This window comes from Saccharomyces mikatae (assembly GCF_947241705.1).
Source record: "Saccharomyces mikatae IFO 1815 strain IFO1815 genome assembly, chromosome: 14".
Classification (NCBI taxonomy): Eukaryota; Fungi; Ascomycota; class Saccharomycetes; order Saccharomycetales; family Saccharomycetaceae; genus Saccharomyces; species Saccharomyces mikatae.
The window spans coordinates 437,929-452,935 of record NC_079269.1 but is presented as its reverse complement, the minus strand read 5'-3'; the positions used below and the strand labels follow the sequence as shown (position 1 = coordinate 452,935).

Here is a 15,007-nt window from a genome sequence, read left to right as displayed (position 1 = left end):
CCAAGATATAAACGGTGACTTATTGGTGTCAGGTCAATTATTGGTAAAGAAGGAAAACTGAAGTGGAGAAGAAAAAAGGATTGAAACTCCAGTTTTTCATTCAATGCACATTACTCTAGGTCAGGCGATATGGGCATCCGTTAAGCCAATTATCAAAATATACTTGATTATAGGTGTCGGATTTTTAATGGCCAAGATGGGAATCCTCACAGTGGAAGCAACTAGAATCATTTCTGATGTTGTGCTAACAGTTTTACTTCCCTGCCTGTCTTTTAACAAGATTGTTGCCAATATCGAAGATAAAGATATCAAATCTGTCGGAATAATTTGTTTATCTGCCCTCTTAATCTTTGGCACTGGACTGTTTTTCGCATATGTTGTGAGGCTACTCCTGCCTGTTCCTAAACAATGGTATGGTGGTATTCTTGCCGGTGGCATGTTTTCAAATATCAGTGATTTACCAATTGCATATTTACAATCCATGGACCAAGGGCTTATATTTTCAGAGGAAGAAGGCAACAAAGGTGTGGCTAACGTCATTATATTTCTGACGATGTTTCTAATTTGCATTTTCAACTTGGGTGGGTTTCGATTGATTGAAAGTGATTTTAAGTACAACGACGATGAAAGTGCTGCTAGGATTTCAGAAACGACAGCGACACGCCCCACAACAAATGCAAATACTACTAGTACGGGTACTAACAAGAGTTCCTTCTCAAATGGTCAGCACTTTTTCAATGAAAAATACACTGCTCGCAATAGCGTGACCGAAGCCATAAATACCAATGTAAATGTAAATGCAAACGCAAATACAAACGCAAACATGATCAGAGGCGCGTCAATATCAAGTCAACCAACAAGTAGTATAGATCCTTTGTCACTTTCGGGTAATTATGCCAATTCAATGATTAAAAAACCAGTTCAACCAAAAGGTAGAGATACTATTGCATATATTCCAAGTAAAGGGCCACAGGTTACTTCTGGCTCAAATGCTTTAGAGAACCAATCATCCGCATCATCAGTGCATTCCTATAATTCATCAGAGAGTTATAATAGCAGCCTAGATACTATGAGGGTACGCAGAACAGCCAGTCAGCCAAGAGCTTACAACACCGCTTCAGCTCTAGAAGAGAAATATTTGGGCGAGAAATACTCTAAGAATATATCTTTATCTGCCTTAGAACCTATACGCTCTATTGACATGCGTGCATTGCCCTCTCAAAACATTCATCATCTCATCAGAGAGTACTCTAATGTTGACCAATATGGTAATCAAAGGAGGAACTCGAGTTTAGTAGGTACCGACATGAATGATGAACGTTCGATGACATCAAACTCGACTTTAGAAACTATAAAAACTGCCAACCTGACCAGGATCCTAACATCAGATGCCACCGTAAGTAAAAAGGATATTGAAACCTCAGGCGAGTCACTACCAAAGTGGATGAAAAAGTTCCCATTAACTCCACTGCTGGTATTTTTCTTGAAAAATTGTCTAAGACCGTGCTCTATGGCCGTGATCATTGCCCTGATTGTTGCATTTATCCCATGGGTAAAGGCATTGTTTGTCACTACTGCCAATACACCTCATATAAGACAAGCACCGGACAACGCCCCCCCCTTAAGCTTTTTCATGGATTTTACAGGTTATGTCGGCGCCGCAAGTGTTCCATTTGGGTTGATATTATTAGGAGCAACCTTGGGTAGATTAAAAATTGGTAATTTGTATCCAGGATTTTGGAAAGCTGCTGTAGCGCTTGTAATTCTGAGACAGTGTATCATGCCAATTTTTGGTGTCCTATGGTGTGATCGGTTAGTAAAAACTGGCTGGGTTAATTGGCAAGATGATAGAATGTTGTTATTTGTTATTGCAATAAGTTGGAATCTACCAACAATGACTACTCTTATATATTTCACCGCCAGTTTTACACCGCCAGAGATAGCCGAGCCAGTCCAAATGGAATGTGTTTCTTTTTTCTTGATGCTACAATATCCACTAATGGTAGTTAGTCTGCCGTTTTTGGTCTCTTACTTTTTGAAAGTACAAATGAAGCTTTAGTTCTGTCCATCATATAAACAATTATTACAAAATCTAATTACATAATCTTCATGACAGCTAGTATCAAATATAACATTATAAAAGACTCATAAAAAGCATTTACTCTTAGAAATTAACCAGAATCCTCACACCTCTTCTTTTCTGGTATAACTGGTCACAACCTTTCGCCCTAAAGAAAAGTTCAGCTCTGTTCGGTACTTTATAGTGGCAATAATCGGACACAGCTGTCAAACGAATAACTATAGAAAAGGAACGAAAATAATTATAGATGGTGAAATCCCGACAATGTTACATCCGTACATCTTTAAAACCGTACATATTTGAATGTCTTTATTCAAATTTCAATGTTTTGGAAAAAACTGAGCAGCCAGACAAAAGCGGGCAAAGCCCGGTTAGAAAACTCTGCTTAGTGACTTCCCAATGTCATACGGTCAAGCTCCCCTCTAGACTCTGAGCCTCCTATCTAACTCTAGGAAAGGATGAGCTCACTCGGCACCATATTGCACTAACCGGAATATGCTAGGTAGTATGATTATGATTAACATATGCGCTATTTGAGTAGAGAACACGAACAATAAGAGAAACGAACATACTATAGATCAGACACATAACCGAACAATGTCCTCTGTCCAATCCAAAATCTTATCCCAAGCTCCAAGTGAGTTGGAATTACAAGTCGCCAAGACCTTCATCGATCTAGAAAGCTCCTCCCCAGAATTAAAGGCCGACTTGAGACCATTGCAAATCAAATCCATTAGAGAAGTATGTTAAGTTGTATTTTTTGAAGCCGCATCATTGTGATTTCTTCTAGGGGGTTTTTTTGCTGAAATTATGAAGAAGTAATTTTGAGAAATATCCACAATATGGTTTATGTCTTGTAGCCGAATAGTAATCCCGAACACTGCCAAGAACCAAATTCCGTTGCGATGAATCTTGTGAATACTTTTCCCTTTGGATCAGCACTGGTTTCGACAAGTTACATGAACGTAGGTGAAGCGATCATATGCCAAGAAGGAGAATCACTAAACTGCCTTGATATGAATGAACACCGTTCCGTTACTAACTATATATCAACGCTATTTGAATTTTTTTATTGATTAGATTGACGTTACTGGAGGTAAGAAAGCTTTGGTTCTTTTTGTTCCAGTCCCAGCTTTGTCTGCATATCACAAGGTCCAAACCAAATTGACCCGTGAGTTGGAAAAGAAATTCCCTGACCGTCATGTTATTTTCTTAGCTGAAAGAAGAATCTTGCCAAAGCCATCTAGAACATCTAGACAAGTTCAAAAAAGACCAAGATCCAGAACCTTGACCGCTGTCCATGACAAAGTTTTGGAAGACATGGTTTTCCCAACTGAAATTGTCGGTAAAAGAGTTAGATATTTAGTTGGCGGTAACAAGATCCAAAAAGTTTTATTAGACTCTAAGGATGTTCAACAAATTGACTACAAATTGGAATCTTTCCAAGCTGTCTACAACAAGTTGACCGGCAAACAAATTGTTTTTGAAATTCCAAGTCAAACCAACTAAATGATAAGATGACTATCATTTTCGTCATGTGTCATATCTTAGAAAAGTAATATTAAGAAAAAAGAACAAAAAAAGAACCATAATTATGAGAATGCAAAGAGGATCCGAAAAGTGGACTTTTCAATTCGAGTGCAATAATTATGAATGTATACTTAAATATATTTTGTATCTGTTAATATAGAGATGCTTTAAGTGGTATTTTTTAGTACTTTTAGATTTTCTTGTCTTTTTTGACAAAAGGTTCTTTGTCGTGGAAAAAAAATATGGTTGCTAAGAGATTCGAACTCTTGCATCTTACGATACCTGAGTATTCCCACAGTTAACTGCGGTCAAGATGTTTCTTGAATCAGGCGCCTTAGACCGCTCGGCCAAACAACCAGTTATTTGATGACGATCAAACAGTTTAGTATAATTACATTTTATCAACAATAGCATAGGTGACACACCAGCAGTTACTTAAAAATGTAATGGTTAGTCACACCTGAAGCAAACGATGTTTTAATATAAATCAACTATCATCTACTAACTAGTATTTACGTTACTAGTATATTATCTGTTGGAATAAGTGATTACTACTATACACCTATTCGTATAAATTGGATTAAGTTATTGCAACTATACGTCTTCGTATAAATTGAAGTAGAAAAATTCTAATAATAGAATTTACTGCAGTAATGAGATAAAGATCTATTAATTGATCAGAACTTATTATATAAGAAGATGAGTTATCATCAAATTCTTATCATTAACACTCTGATTTATGTCTGAACCTTTTGGTTTAATATAACTAATCAGCGTGTGTTTTATATACCTCTCTTATATAGATTAAGAAGGAACGACTATTCTTAATTATTACAACTTACTAAACTACTAATTATCAACATGGCGACCCCAGTGAGGGATGAAACAAGAAATGTTACTGACGACAACATTTCTACGCAGGTTCAATCAAGAGTCAATATTCAAGATACTACTAAAAAAATTAAAAATTTTATTATCGATACTTCTATTGATGACAAACAGAGGAAGCAAGCCTTAATTGATTTAGAAACGTATGAAATATTTTTAAACAAATTAACCGTTAAAAAGAATAAGATTACAAATGAGGTTAAACAGGATGACGATATTTCAAATCTCGATCAGTTAATGGAAATCGATGAAAAAATTGAAAAAACTAGTAATGTAATTCTTGGATTAAAAAGAAAGTTAGAATCGATTGATTTCGATAAAGATGTTAAAAGGTTACATGAAAGAAATGATTCAACTGGGACATATTATTTATTCGATACTCTGACCTCAAGAAATAGGAGATTTTACCCTAAGGATTGGGTATTTAAGCATAAGATGACTAAAATCGAAAATATTCCTGTTTTCTTGAACAGCTTTCAACAATTCATTGAGAAGTACGAATTTGATGACATTTTTGATCAACAAATTAAAAACATCGATTCTCGTGAAAATGAAATCTTATGTAAGGTTATCAAAGAAGGTTTAAATGAAAGTCCTGATATAATGAACATTAACACAAGTGATATCTTTAGAATCATCCGTGACTTGAAGAAAAAATACATAAGCCTTTATGGTAGAGAAATAAGACAAAAGGCTTGGAAAAAAGTGTTGGTGGATACAACTTGTAAGAATACTGATTTGTTAATGAATGAACTTCAAAAGTTAGTATTAATGGAAAAATGGATCCTTTCAAAATGTTGTCAAAATTGTTCAAATCTTACATACATTTTAGAAGAGGCAATCCTTGGAACCTTACATGAATCTTTGAAAAATCCGGTTAAACAACGTTTACATATATACTCAATTGGTAAAAATGAGAGAATTGAAGAAATTTTAATCAATATTGTAATTGAAACAGTAATGGACTTGAGTTCAAATGACTCTTACTATTCAGAAAGAAATTGTAAGTACTGTAAATCGGAATTCCACAGCTCAGTTAACTGTAGAAAGAAATTAAACAGAGAACTTAGGCATTCAACGCCCAGCTACTCAAAAGGTTATTATTCACAAGGTTCAACCCAAAAAGAATATATTAAAACAGGCACGAAACCAGTCAGAACTTTTGAAAAAACAGAAGAAGAAGAACAAAAAGGGTTCAAACAAAAATCTAGTCATTATTGATACTGGTTCAGGTGTCAATATCACGAACAATAAAAATATATTGTTTGATTATGAAGACAACAAAGAAAAGGTAAAGTTCTTTGGTATTGGGAAAAACAATGCAGTTTCCGTTAAAGGATCAGGATACATTAAAATTAAATGTAACACAAATGATGATTACTTATTAACTCATTATGTTCCTGAAGAAGAAACTACTATTATAAGTGGTTATGAGTTAGCTAGAGAAACCGATCTGGTGTTAAGCAAGAACTATTCTACCTTGGAAAACAAGGATATGAACATAAAAACTCATGTTAAAAATGGAATTATTCACGTAAAAATGGATGACTTAATTGATCACTCAGCATATGATTCCAAAATCAATGCAATACAACCAACTTCTTCTAACAAAATTAGACTGAAGCCCAAAATTATAAACTTAAAAGATGCTCATAAAAGAATGGGACATACAGGAGTTCAACAAATTGAAAACTCAATTAAACATAGTCATTATGAAGAAAATCTTGACTTAATAAAAGAACCAAATGAATTTTGGTGTGAAACTTGTAAAGTTTCAAAAGCCACGAGAAGGAACCATTATAAAGGATCTATGAACGAACACAGTATCGATCATGAACCAGGTTCATCGTGGTGCATGGATATCTTTGGTCCAGTATCAAATTCGAACTCGGATACGAAAAGATACATGCTTATTATGGTTGATAACAATACAAGATATTGTATCACCTCCACACATTTTAACAAAAATGCTGAAACTATTTTGGCTCAGATCAAGAAAAATATTCAGTATGTGGAAACTCAATTTGACAGAAAGGTCAGAGAAATCAATTCAGATCAAGGAACTGAATTTACAAATGATCAGATAGCAAAATATTTTGTTTCAAAAGGAATTCATCATATTTTTTCTGCTACACAAGATCATGCTGCCAATGGAAGAGCAGAGAGATACATCAGAACTATCGTTACTGATGCAACAACATTGTTAAAACATAGTAAATTACGTATTAAATTTTGGGAATACGCAGTGACATCTGCTACCAATGTACGCAATTGTTTAGAAAACAAAGCCACAGGTCAACTGCCACTACAGGCAATCTCTAGTCAACCTGTGAAAGTGAGATTCATGTCCTTTTTACCCTTCGGAGAACAAGGAATAATTTGGAATCATAATCACAATAAACTAAAACCATCAGGACTTCGTGCTATAATATTATGCAAAGATCCTAATAGTCACGGATACAAATTTTTTGTACCATCTATTAAAAAAATTCTCACTTCAGATAATTACACAATTCCAGACTATGCAGTGGATCCAATATTAAGGAACACACAGAACATATACCCAGATGATCAAAGTAGATCAGATTCCATCAATGAAGCAGAAAACTCAGATGCTGTTTCCAGGTTATATGATGCATTGGAAAATTACGAAGATGACCATAAACAAGTTACACTACTTACAGACTTGTTCACCACAGAAGAATTAGCTCAGATTGAATTAAATGCTAAGTACCCATCTCCTAGTGATAATCTAGAAGGTAATTTAGACTACGTCTTTGCTAACATAGAAGAAGAGGAAGAAGACAAATACAATCATGTGAAAAACATGGATATAGATTCAGATCTTCACTCAAAAGAAAAGATCACTACTGAAAGCGATCGAAACGAAATTAATAAATCAAGTAATACTGATGAGGATATTCTCGATGAAAATGTTTATAGAGTCCCCACGGCACTACAAGAGAACCTTGTTGGAAGCCAGAACAGCATAAACATCAACAATGATGATAATATTGCTAGTAGAACGCATAGGAAGATCAGTGGAAAGGAAATAAATTACAAGGAATCATCAGAAGATGAGAGCGATTATATTTCACATGATCCTACTAATGAATCAGTTACAGTTGCAAGTAATAAGGACAATGTAACAGATGATAATATCTTACAATCACAACAAGAATTATTCGAAAACATTGTTGATCCAGAAGTATTACTTGAACAAGATTTAGATTCAAAAACCTCAAGTTATGACACCTCTCAATACGTAGATGTTCAAACTGAATCAAATGTTACATCATTAAAGGACAATGATGTTCAAAATGATGACTATTCTACTCACGAAGAAAGTCATCACCTGCCCCTGGTTATAAATGTTATGGACAATACTGACCAAACATATGTTGAATCAAACAAGGTAGAAAACAAAAATAACTCTGATACAAGTATCTCATCGGAAGGTAATAATGAAGAGTTAGTACAAGTGATGGAAAATAGCGAAGCGGAAAAATCGAATGCTACACTAAAATCATCAATAATAACAGATGAAACAATTGAGTCAGAAAAACCAGCAATAAACAAAGCTGGATTCCTGAATAAAACGTTTAATTCTTTGAATAAGAAAAGAAAGCGGCCTGTTGAAAACAGGACCTCGTTTCATGACATGGTTGAAAGAGACAATAAGCGTCAGAGAAAGAATATAATTAAATTACTTCCGGATAACACAGAAACAAGTTCTGCACCGAGAATTAAAACCATATACTACAATGAAGCTATTTCAGGAAATGCTGATCTCAAAGAAAAACATGCTTATAAAGAGGCATACAGGAAAGAATTACAGAATCTCAAGGATATGAAAGTATTTGACATCAACGTCAAATACAACAGATCTGATGTTCCCAGTAATTTAATAATTCCGACAAATACAATATTCTCAAAGAAGAGAAATGGTATCTATAAAGCAAGAATTGTTTGTAGAGGTGATATCCAGACACCAGACACGTATAACGTTATTGGAACAGAATCCCTAAACCATAACCACATTAAAATATTTCTGATGATTGCAAACAATAGGAATATGTTCATGAAAACACTAGATATTAACCATGCGTTCTTATATGCTAAACTGGAAGAAGACATTTACATTCCACACCCTCATGACAGAAGATGCGTTGTTAAACTAGATAAAGCACTATATGGTCTCAAACAGAGTCCTAAAGAATGGAACGACCATCTTAGACGATATCTAAATAGTGTTGGATTAAAAGATAATACTTATACTCCAGGACTATACCAATCCAAGGATAAAAAACTCATGATCGCAGTTTATGTTGATGACTGTGTGATTGCAGCAAGTGATGAACAAAGACTAGATGATTTCATAAACAATTTAAAAAAAACCTTTGAATTGAAAATTACTGGTACCTTAATAGATGGTATTTTGGATACAGATATTCTAGGAATGGATTTGATCTATAACAAAAAACTTGGTACGGTTGATTTGACGTTAATATCATTTATAGAAAAAATGGGTGAGAAATATAAAAAGGAATTGGATAAGGTTAGAAAAAGGTCAATTCCACACATATCAATATACAAGATTGATCCTAAAAACGGAGAATTAAAAATGACCGAAAAGGAATACAAAGACGGCGTGTTGAAATTACAGCAACTATTAGGTGAACTTAACTATGTTAGGTATAAATGTAGATATGATGTTGAATTTGCGGTTAAAAAGGTGGCTAGATTAGTAAACTTTCCTCATAAACAGGTGTTCTACATGATTTATAAAATCATACAATACTTGGTACAACATACGAATATAGGCATACACTATGATAGAGATCTTAACAAAGATAAGAAAATCACTACTATCACAGATGCATCAGTTGGAACAGAATACGATGCACAATCAAGAATTGGTGTTATAATTTGGTATGGAAAAAATATCTTCAATGTTTATTCTAATAAAAGCTCAAACAAGTGCGTATCCTCAACTGAAGCAGAACTTCATGCTATCTATGAAGGCTATGCAGACTCAGAAACACTGAAGGCAACCTTAACAGAACTCGGAGAAGGTGGAGATAAGGAACTTACAATGCTTACTGATTCAAAACCAGCTATCGAAGGTTTAAATCGGAGCTATCTACAACCCAAACAGAAGTTCACATGGATAAAAACAGAAATAATTAAAGAGAAAATAAAAGAGAAGATTATAAAACTAATAAAAATAAAAGGTAAAGATAATATAGCAGATTTACTTACCAAACCAGTCTCAATATCTGATTTTGATAGATTTATTAAAGTATTGAACAATCAGATAACACCACAGGATATTTTGGCCTCAACGGACTATTGATAATTAAAATTACTTAAGAACCAAACACATAGCAGATATCTGTTGGAGTACAATAATATATCTTTAAGGGGGCATGTTGGAATAAGTGATTACTACTATACACCTATTCGTATAAATTGGATTAAGTTATTGCAACTATACGTCTTCGTATAAATTGAAGTAGAAAAATTCTAATAATAGAATTTACTGCAGTAATGAGATAAAGATCTATTAATTGATCAGAACTTATTATATAAGAAGATGAGTTATCATCAAATTCTTATCATTAACACTCTGATTTATGTCTGAACCTTTTGGTTTAATATAACTAATCAGCGTGTGTTTTATATACCTCTCTTATATAGATTAAGAAGGAACGACTATTCTTAATTATTACAACTTACTAAACTACTAATTATCAACATTATCATATACGATGTTAGAAGATGCCGCAAATGATGAGAAATAGTCATCTAAATTAGTGGAAGCTGAAACGCAAGGATTGATAATGTAATAGGATCAATGAATAAGAACATATAAAACGATGATAATAATGTTTATAGAATTGTGTAGAATTGCAGATTCCCTTTTATGGATTCCTAAACCCCCGGAGAGAACTTCTAGTATATCTGTATACCTAATATTATTGCCTTATTAAAAAATGGAATCCCAACAATTACATCAAAATCCACTCTCATCTCAATATGCTGAAAATTTAAAAATTGGTCAATAAAGAAGAGAAGATTTTTGTTCCAATAGTAACATATTCATGTACGTACTTGAAAAACACATAGCTTCTTTGCAACGGCGTCAAGTCTACTCAAGAAGTTGCACTATGGAATATACAGAACACAGCCAAATTGTTTTCTGAACAATATATGAACTACACGAAACGCTAATCTTGGTAACACCAGGAATATTTAAATCTCAACTTTGAGTAGGAAACTGTGTCACATCCAGAATTTTACCTATACACTATCTTCGATACATCCGCCCATCCTTCTATATTGCATACTACCTATTGCACTATTGGAACACACTAACAATGCCTTATTGAATATCTACTTATATTAATATAACCAAAAATAAGACATGGCGAGGATAGTAGAGGCGAATCCAGCTCTCAATGGTAGGCTATTTTCCCGGTATCTTTCGAAAGGATTATTCCATGTCATTGCGATTTAAGTTGACATTTTCTTGACGATTTTCGAAGAAGGGTAAAAAATGCCCTTGCAAAAATTAGTAGGTGGGAAAGAATGAATATCCATAAAGAAGAAAGAGCAGGTGAAAACGAAAAGAGATTAAGGAAACGGGCTAGCCAGTTAGTTCAGGAAAATTGAAGGTAAAAAACTTCCTCGGATTGTGATATCAAAAATCAGAAGCTACGTGCATTATCGGAAGTACATATTTTAAATGAGTTCACCAGCAAACTTATTCCCTGGGTTAAATGACATAGCTGACGTGTTGGAGGAGTTCCCACTAGCTACGTCGAGGTATTTGACATTACTGCACGAAATAGATGCAAAATGTGTACATTCTATGCCCAACCTGAATGAAAGAATAGATAAATTCTTGAAGAAAGATTTCAATAAAGATCACCAAACACAAGTGAGACTACTCAATAACATTAACAAGATCTATGAAGAACTAATGCCGTCGCTAGAGGAGAAGATGCATGTTTCCTCAATCATGTTGGATAATCTAGATAGACTGACATCACGGCTGGAATTGGCGTATGAAGTCGCGATTAAGAACACAGAAATTCCTAAAGGTCTAAGACTAGGTGTGGACAACCATCCAGCAATGCACTTACATCATGAACTTATGGAAAAGATAGAAAGCAAATCAAACAGCAAATCATCGCAGGCACTGAAAAGCGAATCCAGAAGAGAGGCCATGGCTGCGAACAGGAGACAGGGCGAACATTACTCAGCCAATACACAGCAGCAAGACGATTTGAAAAACGATACCACCTACGTAAGCAGTAAACAGGATAGTCAAGATCACCATGCCAGCAGCGTCAATGCGAGAAAAAGAGCGAACGCTGCCAACACCAACATCGCCGAAACAGAGACCAAAAAACGCAAGAGAAGAGTTGCTACCACATCTGTTTCGCCAAACACCATCAGTACGACTACCTCCGTAAACAATGGCAGGGTGGGTACATCAACAGTGTCGAGGAGCGTGGGCAGCATCGGCAGCAGCAATAACAGCAGTATATCAAGGCCAAAAACGAACGACTACGGTGAACCGCTGTACTGCTACTGCAATCAAGTAGCATATGGAGAAATGGTGGGCTGTGATGGGGCAGATTGTGAGCTAGAATGGTTTCACTTGCCATGCATTGGACTTGAAACTCTACCCAAGGGTAAATGGTATTGTGACGACTGCAAAAAAAAATTATAAAACAACTACCGGGTGTACATACATTGCCTAGATACATGTACCAGTTACAAATATATACTCTTAATGTTTTAACGGGCTTAACCGTATCGATGAATCTGCGCGATAACTAGACCCGTGAGTCCAGACAATCAAAGCAATAGTGATGCCAGGCGCAACTCAACATGATGATATAACCCACATTACGGCGTAGCATAACTGCGTAGCATCATCGGCATTTTGGTCTCTAATCGCCGGCCTGAATGGAGTAGCTAATCGCTTCGGATCTCAAAGTTTCTCTTATTCGCCTCGCCTCCTTAAAGGTTCCCTGTCCACCCCTTTGCCCCTGGCTCCACCCTGCGCTATGTCTCTGCCTAAAGCGTGCCATTCGGAACGGTGAAGCTAGGCGGGTCTGCAAAATTTAGACGGAACATGACATCAATAGCAAAAACAAAGTTGCAATAAGGGGATCTAGGAAATGAGAAACAAGTTTCGCATTATTGAACGTTTCTATCAAGAATTTGATAGTAAGCATTTATAGTATCCCAAATTATATACTCTGCCGCTGTCTCCTCTTATCGCCTAGCACTGCTTACATACTTTAAGTACACTTCCGGCTTTTGTTTTTTTTTTTCGTTTTGTATATTCAGTTTACACTTAATCAGATTCTTTTGCACTATAGCAATCAATCGTAAGAACTTGGTTAAACTCAAACATACGAAAGAACAACGGGATAAAAAAACTAAGTAATCGTTTTTGAAAGAGAAAGAGAATACGTACAAGAATGCCTTTGAACAAGTCGAATATGAGAGAATACAAGCTAGTTGTTGTTGGTGGTGGTGGTGTTGGTAAATCTGCATTGACTATACAGTTGACTCAATCACACTTTGTAGACGAATACGATCCCACAATCGAGGACTCATACAGGAAGCAAGTAGTCATTGATGATGAAGTGTCTATTTTGGACATCTTGGATACTGCTGGGCAAGAAGAATACTCTGCCATGAGAGAACAATATATGCGCAACGGTGAAGGGTTTCTACTGGTTTATTCCATAACGTCTAAGTCGTCCCTTGATGAGCTTATGACCTACTACCAACAAATTTTGAGGGTCAAGGATACGGATTACGTGCCAATTGTGGTTGTCGGTAACAAGTCTGATTTGGAAAATGAAAAGCAGGTCTCTTACCAGGACGGCTTGAACATGGCAAAACAAATGAACGCTCCATTCTTGGAGACTTCTGCTAAGCAAGCAATCAACGTCGAAGAGGCATTCTACACACTGGCACGTTTAGTAAGAGACGAGGGCGGAAAGTACAATAAGACGTCGACAGAAAATGACAGCTCAAAACAAAATCCTCAAGATACTCAAGGAGGTGGCGCTAATTCTGTACCCACAAATAATGGAGGCCATAGGAAAATGAGCAACGCTGCCAATGGGAAAAACGCTAATAGTAGCACAACTGCCGTGAATGTTAAGAATGCAAGCATAGAAGCTAAGGCAGGATTGGCGGGCAACCAAGCGGTAAACAGTCAGACGCTGACCGATCGCACCGATGTAGAGAATTCAGCAGATCAGGCTGTTCAAGCCAGTGCTCAAAACGCTAATACGGTGAACAGTCGTGTAAATAAAGACAATAAGGCAAGCCAAGCTCCAAATGCCAAACAAGCCAGAAAACAGCAAGCTGCATCCGGCGGCAACACTGATGAATCCTCCAAGAGCGGATCAAGCGGCTGTTGTATTATAAGTTAATAAGAAGAATGATTCCAGAAACACTGCAAATAAAAAAGCCTATAACTTTAAAAGAGTACATACATTTTACAAATATGTATAAAAGTAAATAAAGAACAGTCACTATTTTCTATTTTCTTACTATGGGTTGCTTGCTGTCTTTATTTAAGTAATATTTGCACTTTTGACCATGAAATTGGTCGCCGGGTAAAAATAGGAATAAAAGCATCTAAAACGTAAAATTAGATGCTACGAAGGGTCATCAATCTCATGAATTTCGTGATTAAGAGGCCTTCTACCTAGAATATCAGGCCCCACCGCCCGCTACGATGACAACTAACACTAGAGAATATGAAAGCGTTCCACACGACGACTTGTGCATTACAGAGGGGAATGCATCGACACCTGAAGAGGAAGTAGAAGAGGAAGACGAGGAAGAAGACGATGATGACGATCATATATATATCAATGAAGAAACAGAATCCGGCCGTGAAAAAGTCTTAGTGTCGCATGCCCCACAAGAACGTATTGTTCCACCTTTAAATTTTTGTCCTGTTGAAAGATATCTTTACAGATCTGGTCAGCCCTCACCTGTAAATTTTCCCTTTTTATTAAACTTGAAACTAAAAACAATTATATGGCTCTCGAACGAAGAACCTCAAGATACTCTCCTAGAGTTTTGCGATACTCATAGAATAAATTTGCAATTTGCAGCTATTAACCCGGACGCCGGTGAAGACGATAATCCATGGGACGGTCTCACTGAACATTCCATCATCAATGTGCTGCAAACTATCGTCACCCAAGAGAACTATCCTTTGTTGGTCTGTTGTGGTATGGGGAGACATAGGACCGGGACGGTCATTGGATGTCTAAGAAGAATAATGGGTTGGAATCTAGCTAGCGTTTCTGAAGAATATAGGCGCTTTACCGGGAGTAGAGGAGGTAGAATTCTTGTAGAATTGCTTATAGAAGCTTTCGACACCAAATTAGTGAAAATAGACAAAGACAAAGCTCCAGGTTGGTTGTTGACAGCTCTAGAGTAATTTTAAGCGAGAGG

General features: G+C 36.0%; 5 protein-coding genes and 1 non-coding gene across 6 annotated transcripts; 5 read left to right on the top strand and 1 right to left on the bottom strand.

The window, feature by feature from the left end:
* Positions 1-103: 103 nt before the first annotated feature.
* Positions 104-2,059, top strand: SMKI14G2260 (uncharacterized protein; the record flags this gene model as incomplete). The annotated part of the gene is made up of 1 exon (XM_056225300.1): positions 104-2,059. The coding sequence occupies one exon, from the start codon at positions 104-106 to the stop codon at positions 2,057-2,059; it is 1,956 nt and encodes a 651-aa protein (XP_056079132.1).
* Positions 2,060-2,677: 618 nt separating this feature from the next.
* Positions 2,678-3,589, top strand: RPS7B (40S ribosomal protein eS7; the record flags this gene model as incomplete). The annotated part of the gene is made up of 2 exons (XM_056225299.1): positions 2,678-2,821; positions 3,161-3,589. The coding sequence occupies 2 exons, from the start codon at positions 2,678-2,680 to the stop codon at positions 3,587-3,589; spliced, it is 573 nt and encodes a 190-aa protein (XP_056079131.1).
* Positions 3,590-3,853: 264 nt separating this feature from the next.
* On the bottom strand, positions 3,854-3,967 carry Smki_14.trna5L. The gene is made up of 2 exons: positions 3,930-3,967; positions 3,854-3,897 (listed from the first exon to the last, which is right to left on the bottom strand). It is a non-coding gene; the product is annotated as a tRNA-Leu (tRNA).
* A 7,279-nt stretch (positions 3,968-11,246) lies between these two features.
* PHO23 (Pho23p) lies at positions 11,247-12,239 on the top strand (the record flags this gene model as incomplete). The annotated part of the gene is made up of 1 exon (XM_056225298.1): positions 11,247-12,239. The coding sequence occupies one exon, from the start codon at positions 11,247-11,249 to the stop codon at positions 12,237-12,239; it is 993 nt and encodes a 330-aa protein (XP_056079130.1).
* Positions 12,240-12,999: 760 nt separating this feature from the next.
* RAS2 (Ras family GTPase RAS2) lies at positions 13,000-13,968 on the top strand (the record flags this gene model as incomplete). Its single annotated transcript, XM_056225296.1, has 1 exon — positions 13,000-13,968. One exon carries the CDS (start codon positions 13,000-13,002, stop codon positions 13,966-13,968), a length of 969 nt encoding a protein of 322 aa, XP_056079129.1.
* A 308-nt stretch (positions 13,969-14,276) lies between these two features.
* On the top strand, positions 14,277-14,993 carry OCA1 (putative tyrosine protein phosphatase OCA1; the record flags this gene model as incomplete). The annotated part of the gene is made up of 1 exon (XM_056225295.1): positions 14,277-14,993. The coding sequence occupies one exon, from the start codon at positions 14,277-14,279 to the stop codon at positions 14,991-14,993; it is 717 nt and encodes a 238-aa protein (XP_056079128.1).
* Between the last annotated feature and the right edge of the window lie 14 nt (positions 14,994-15,007).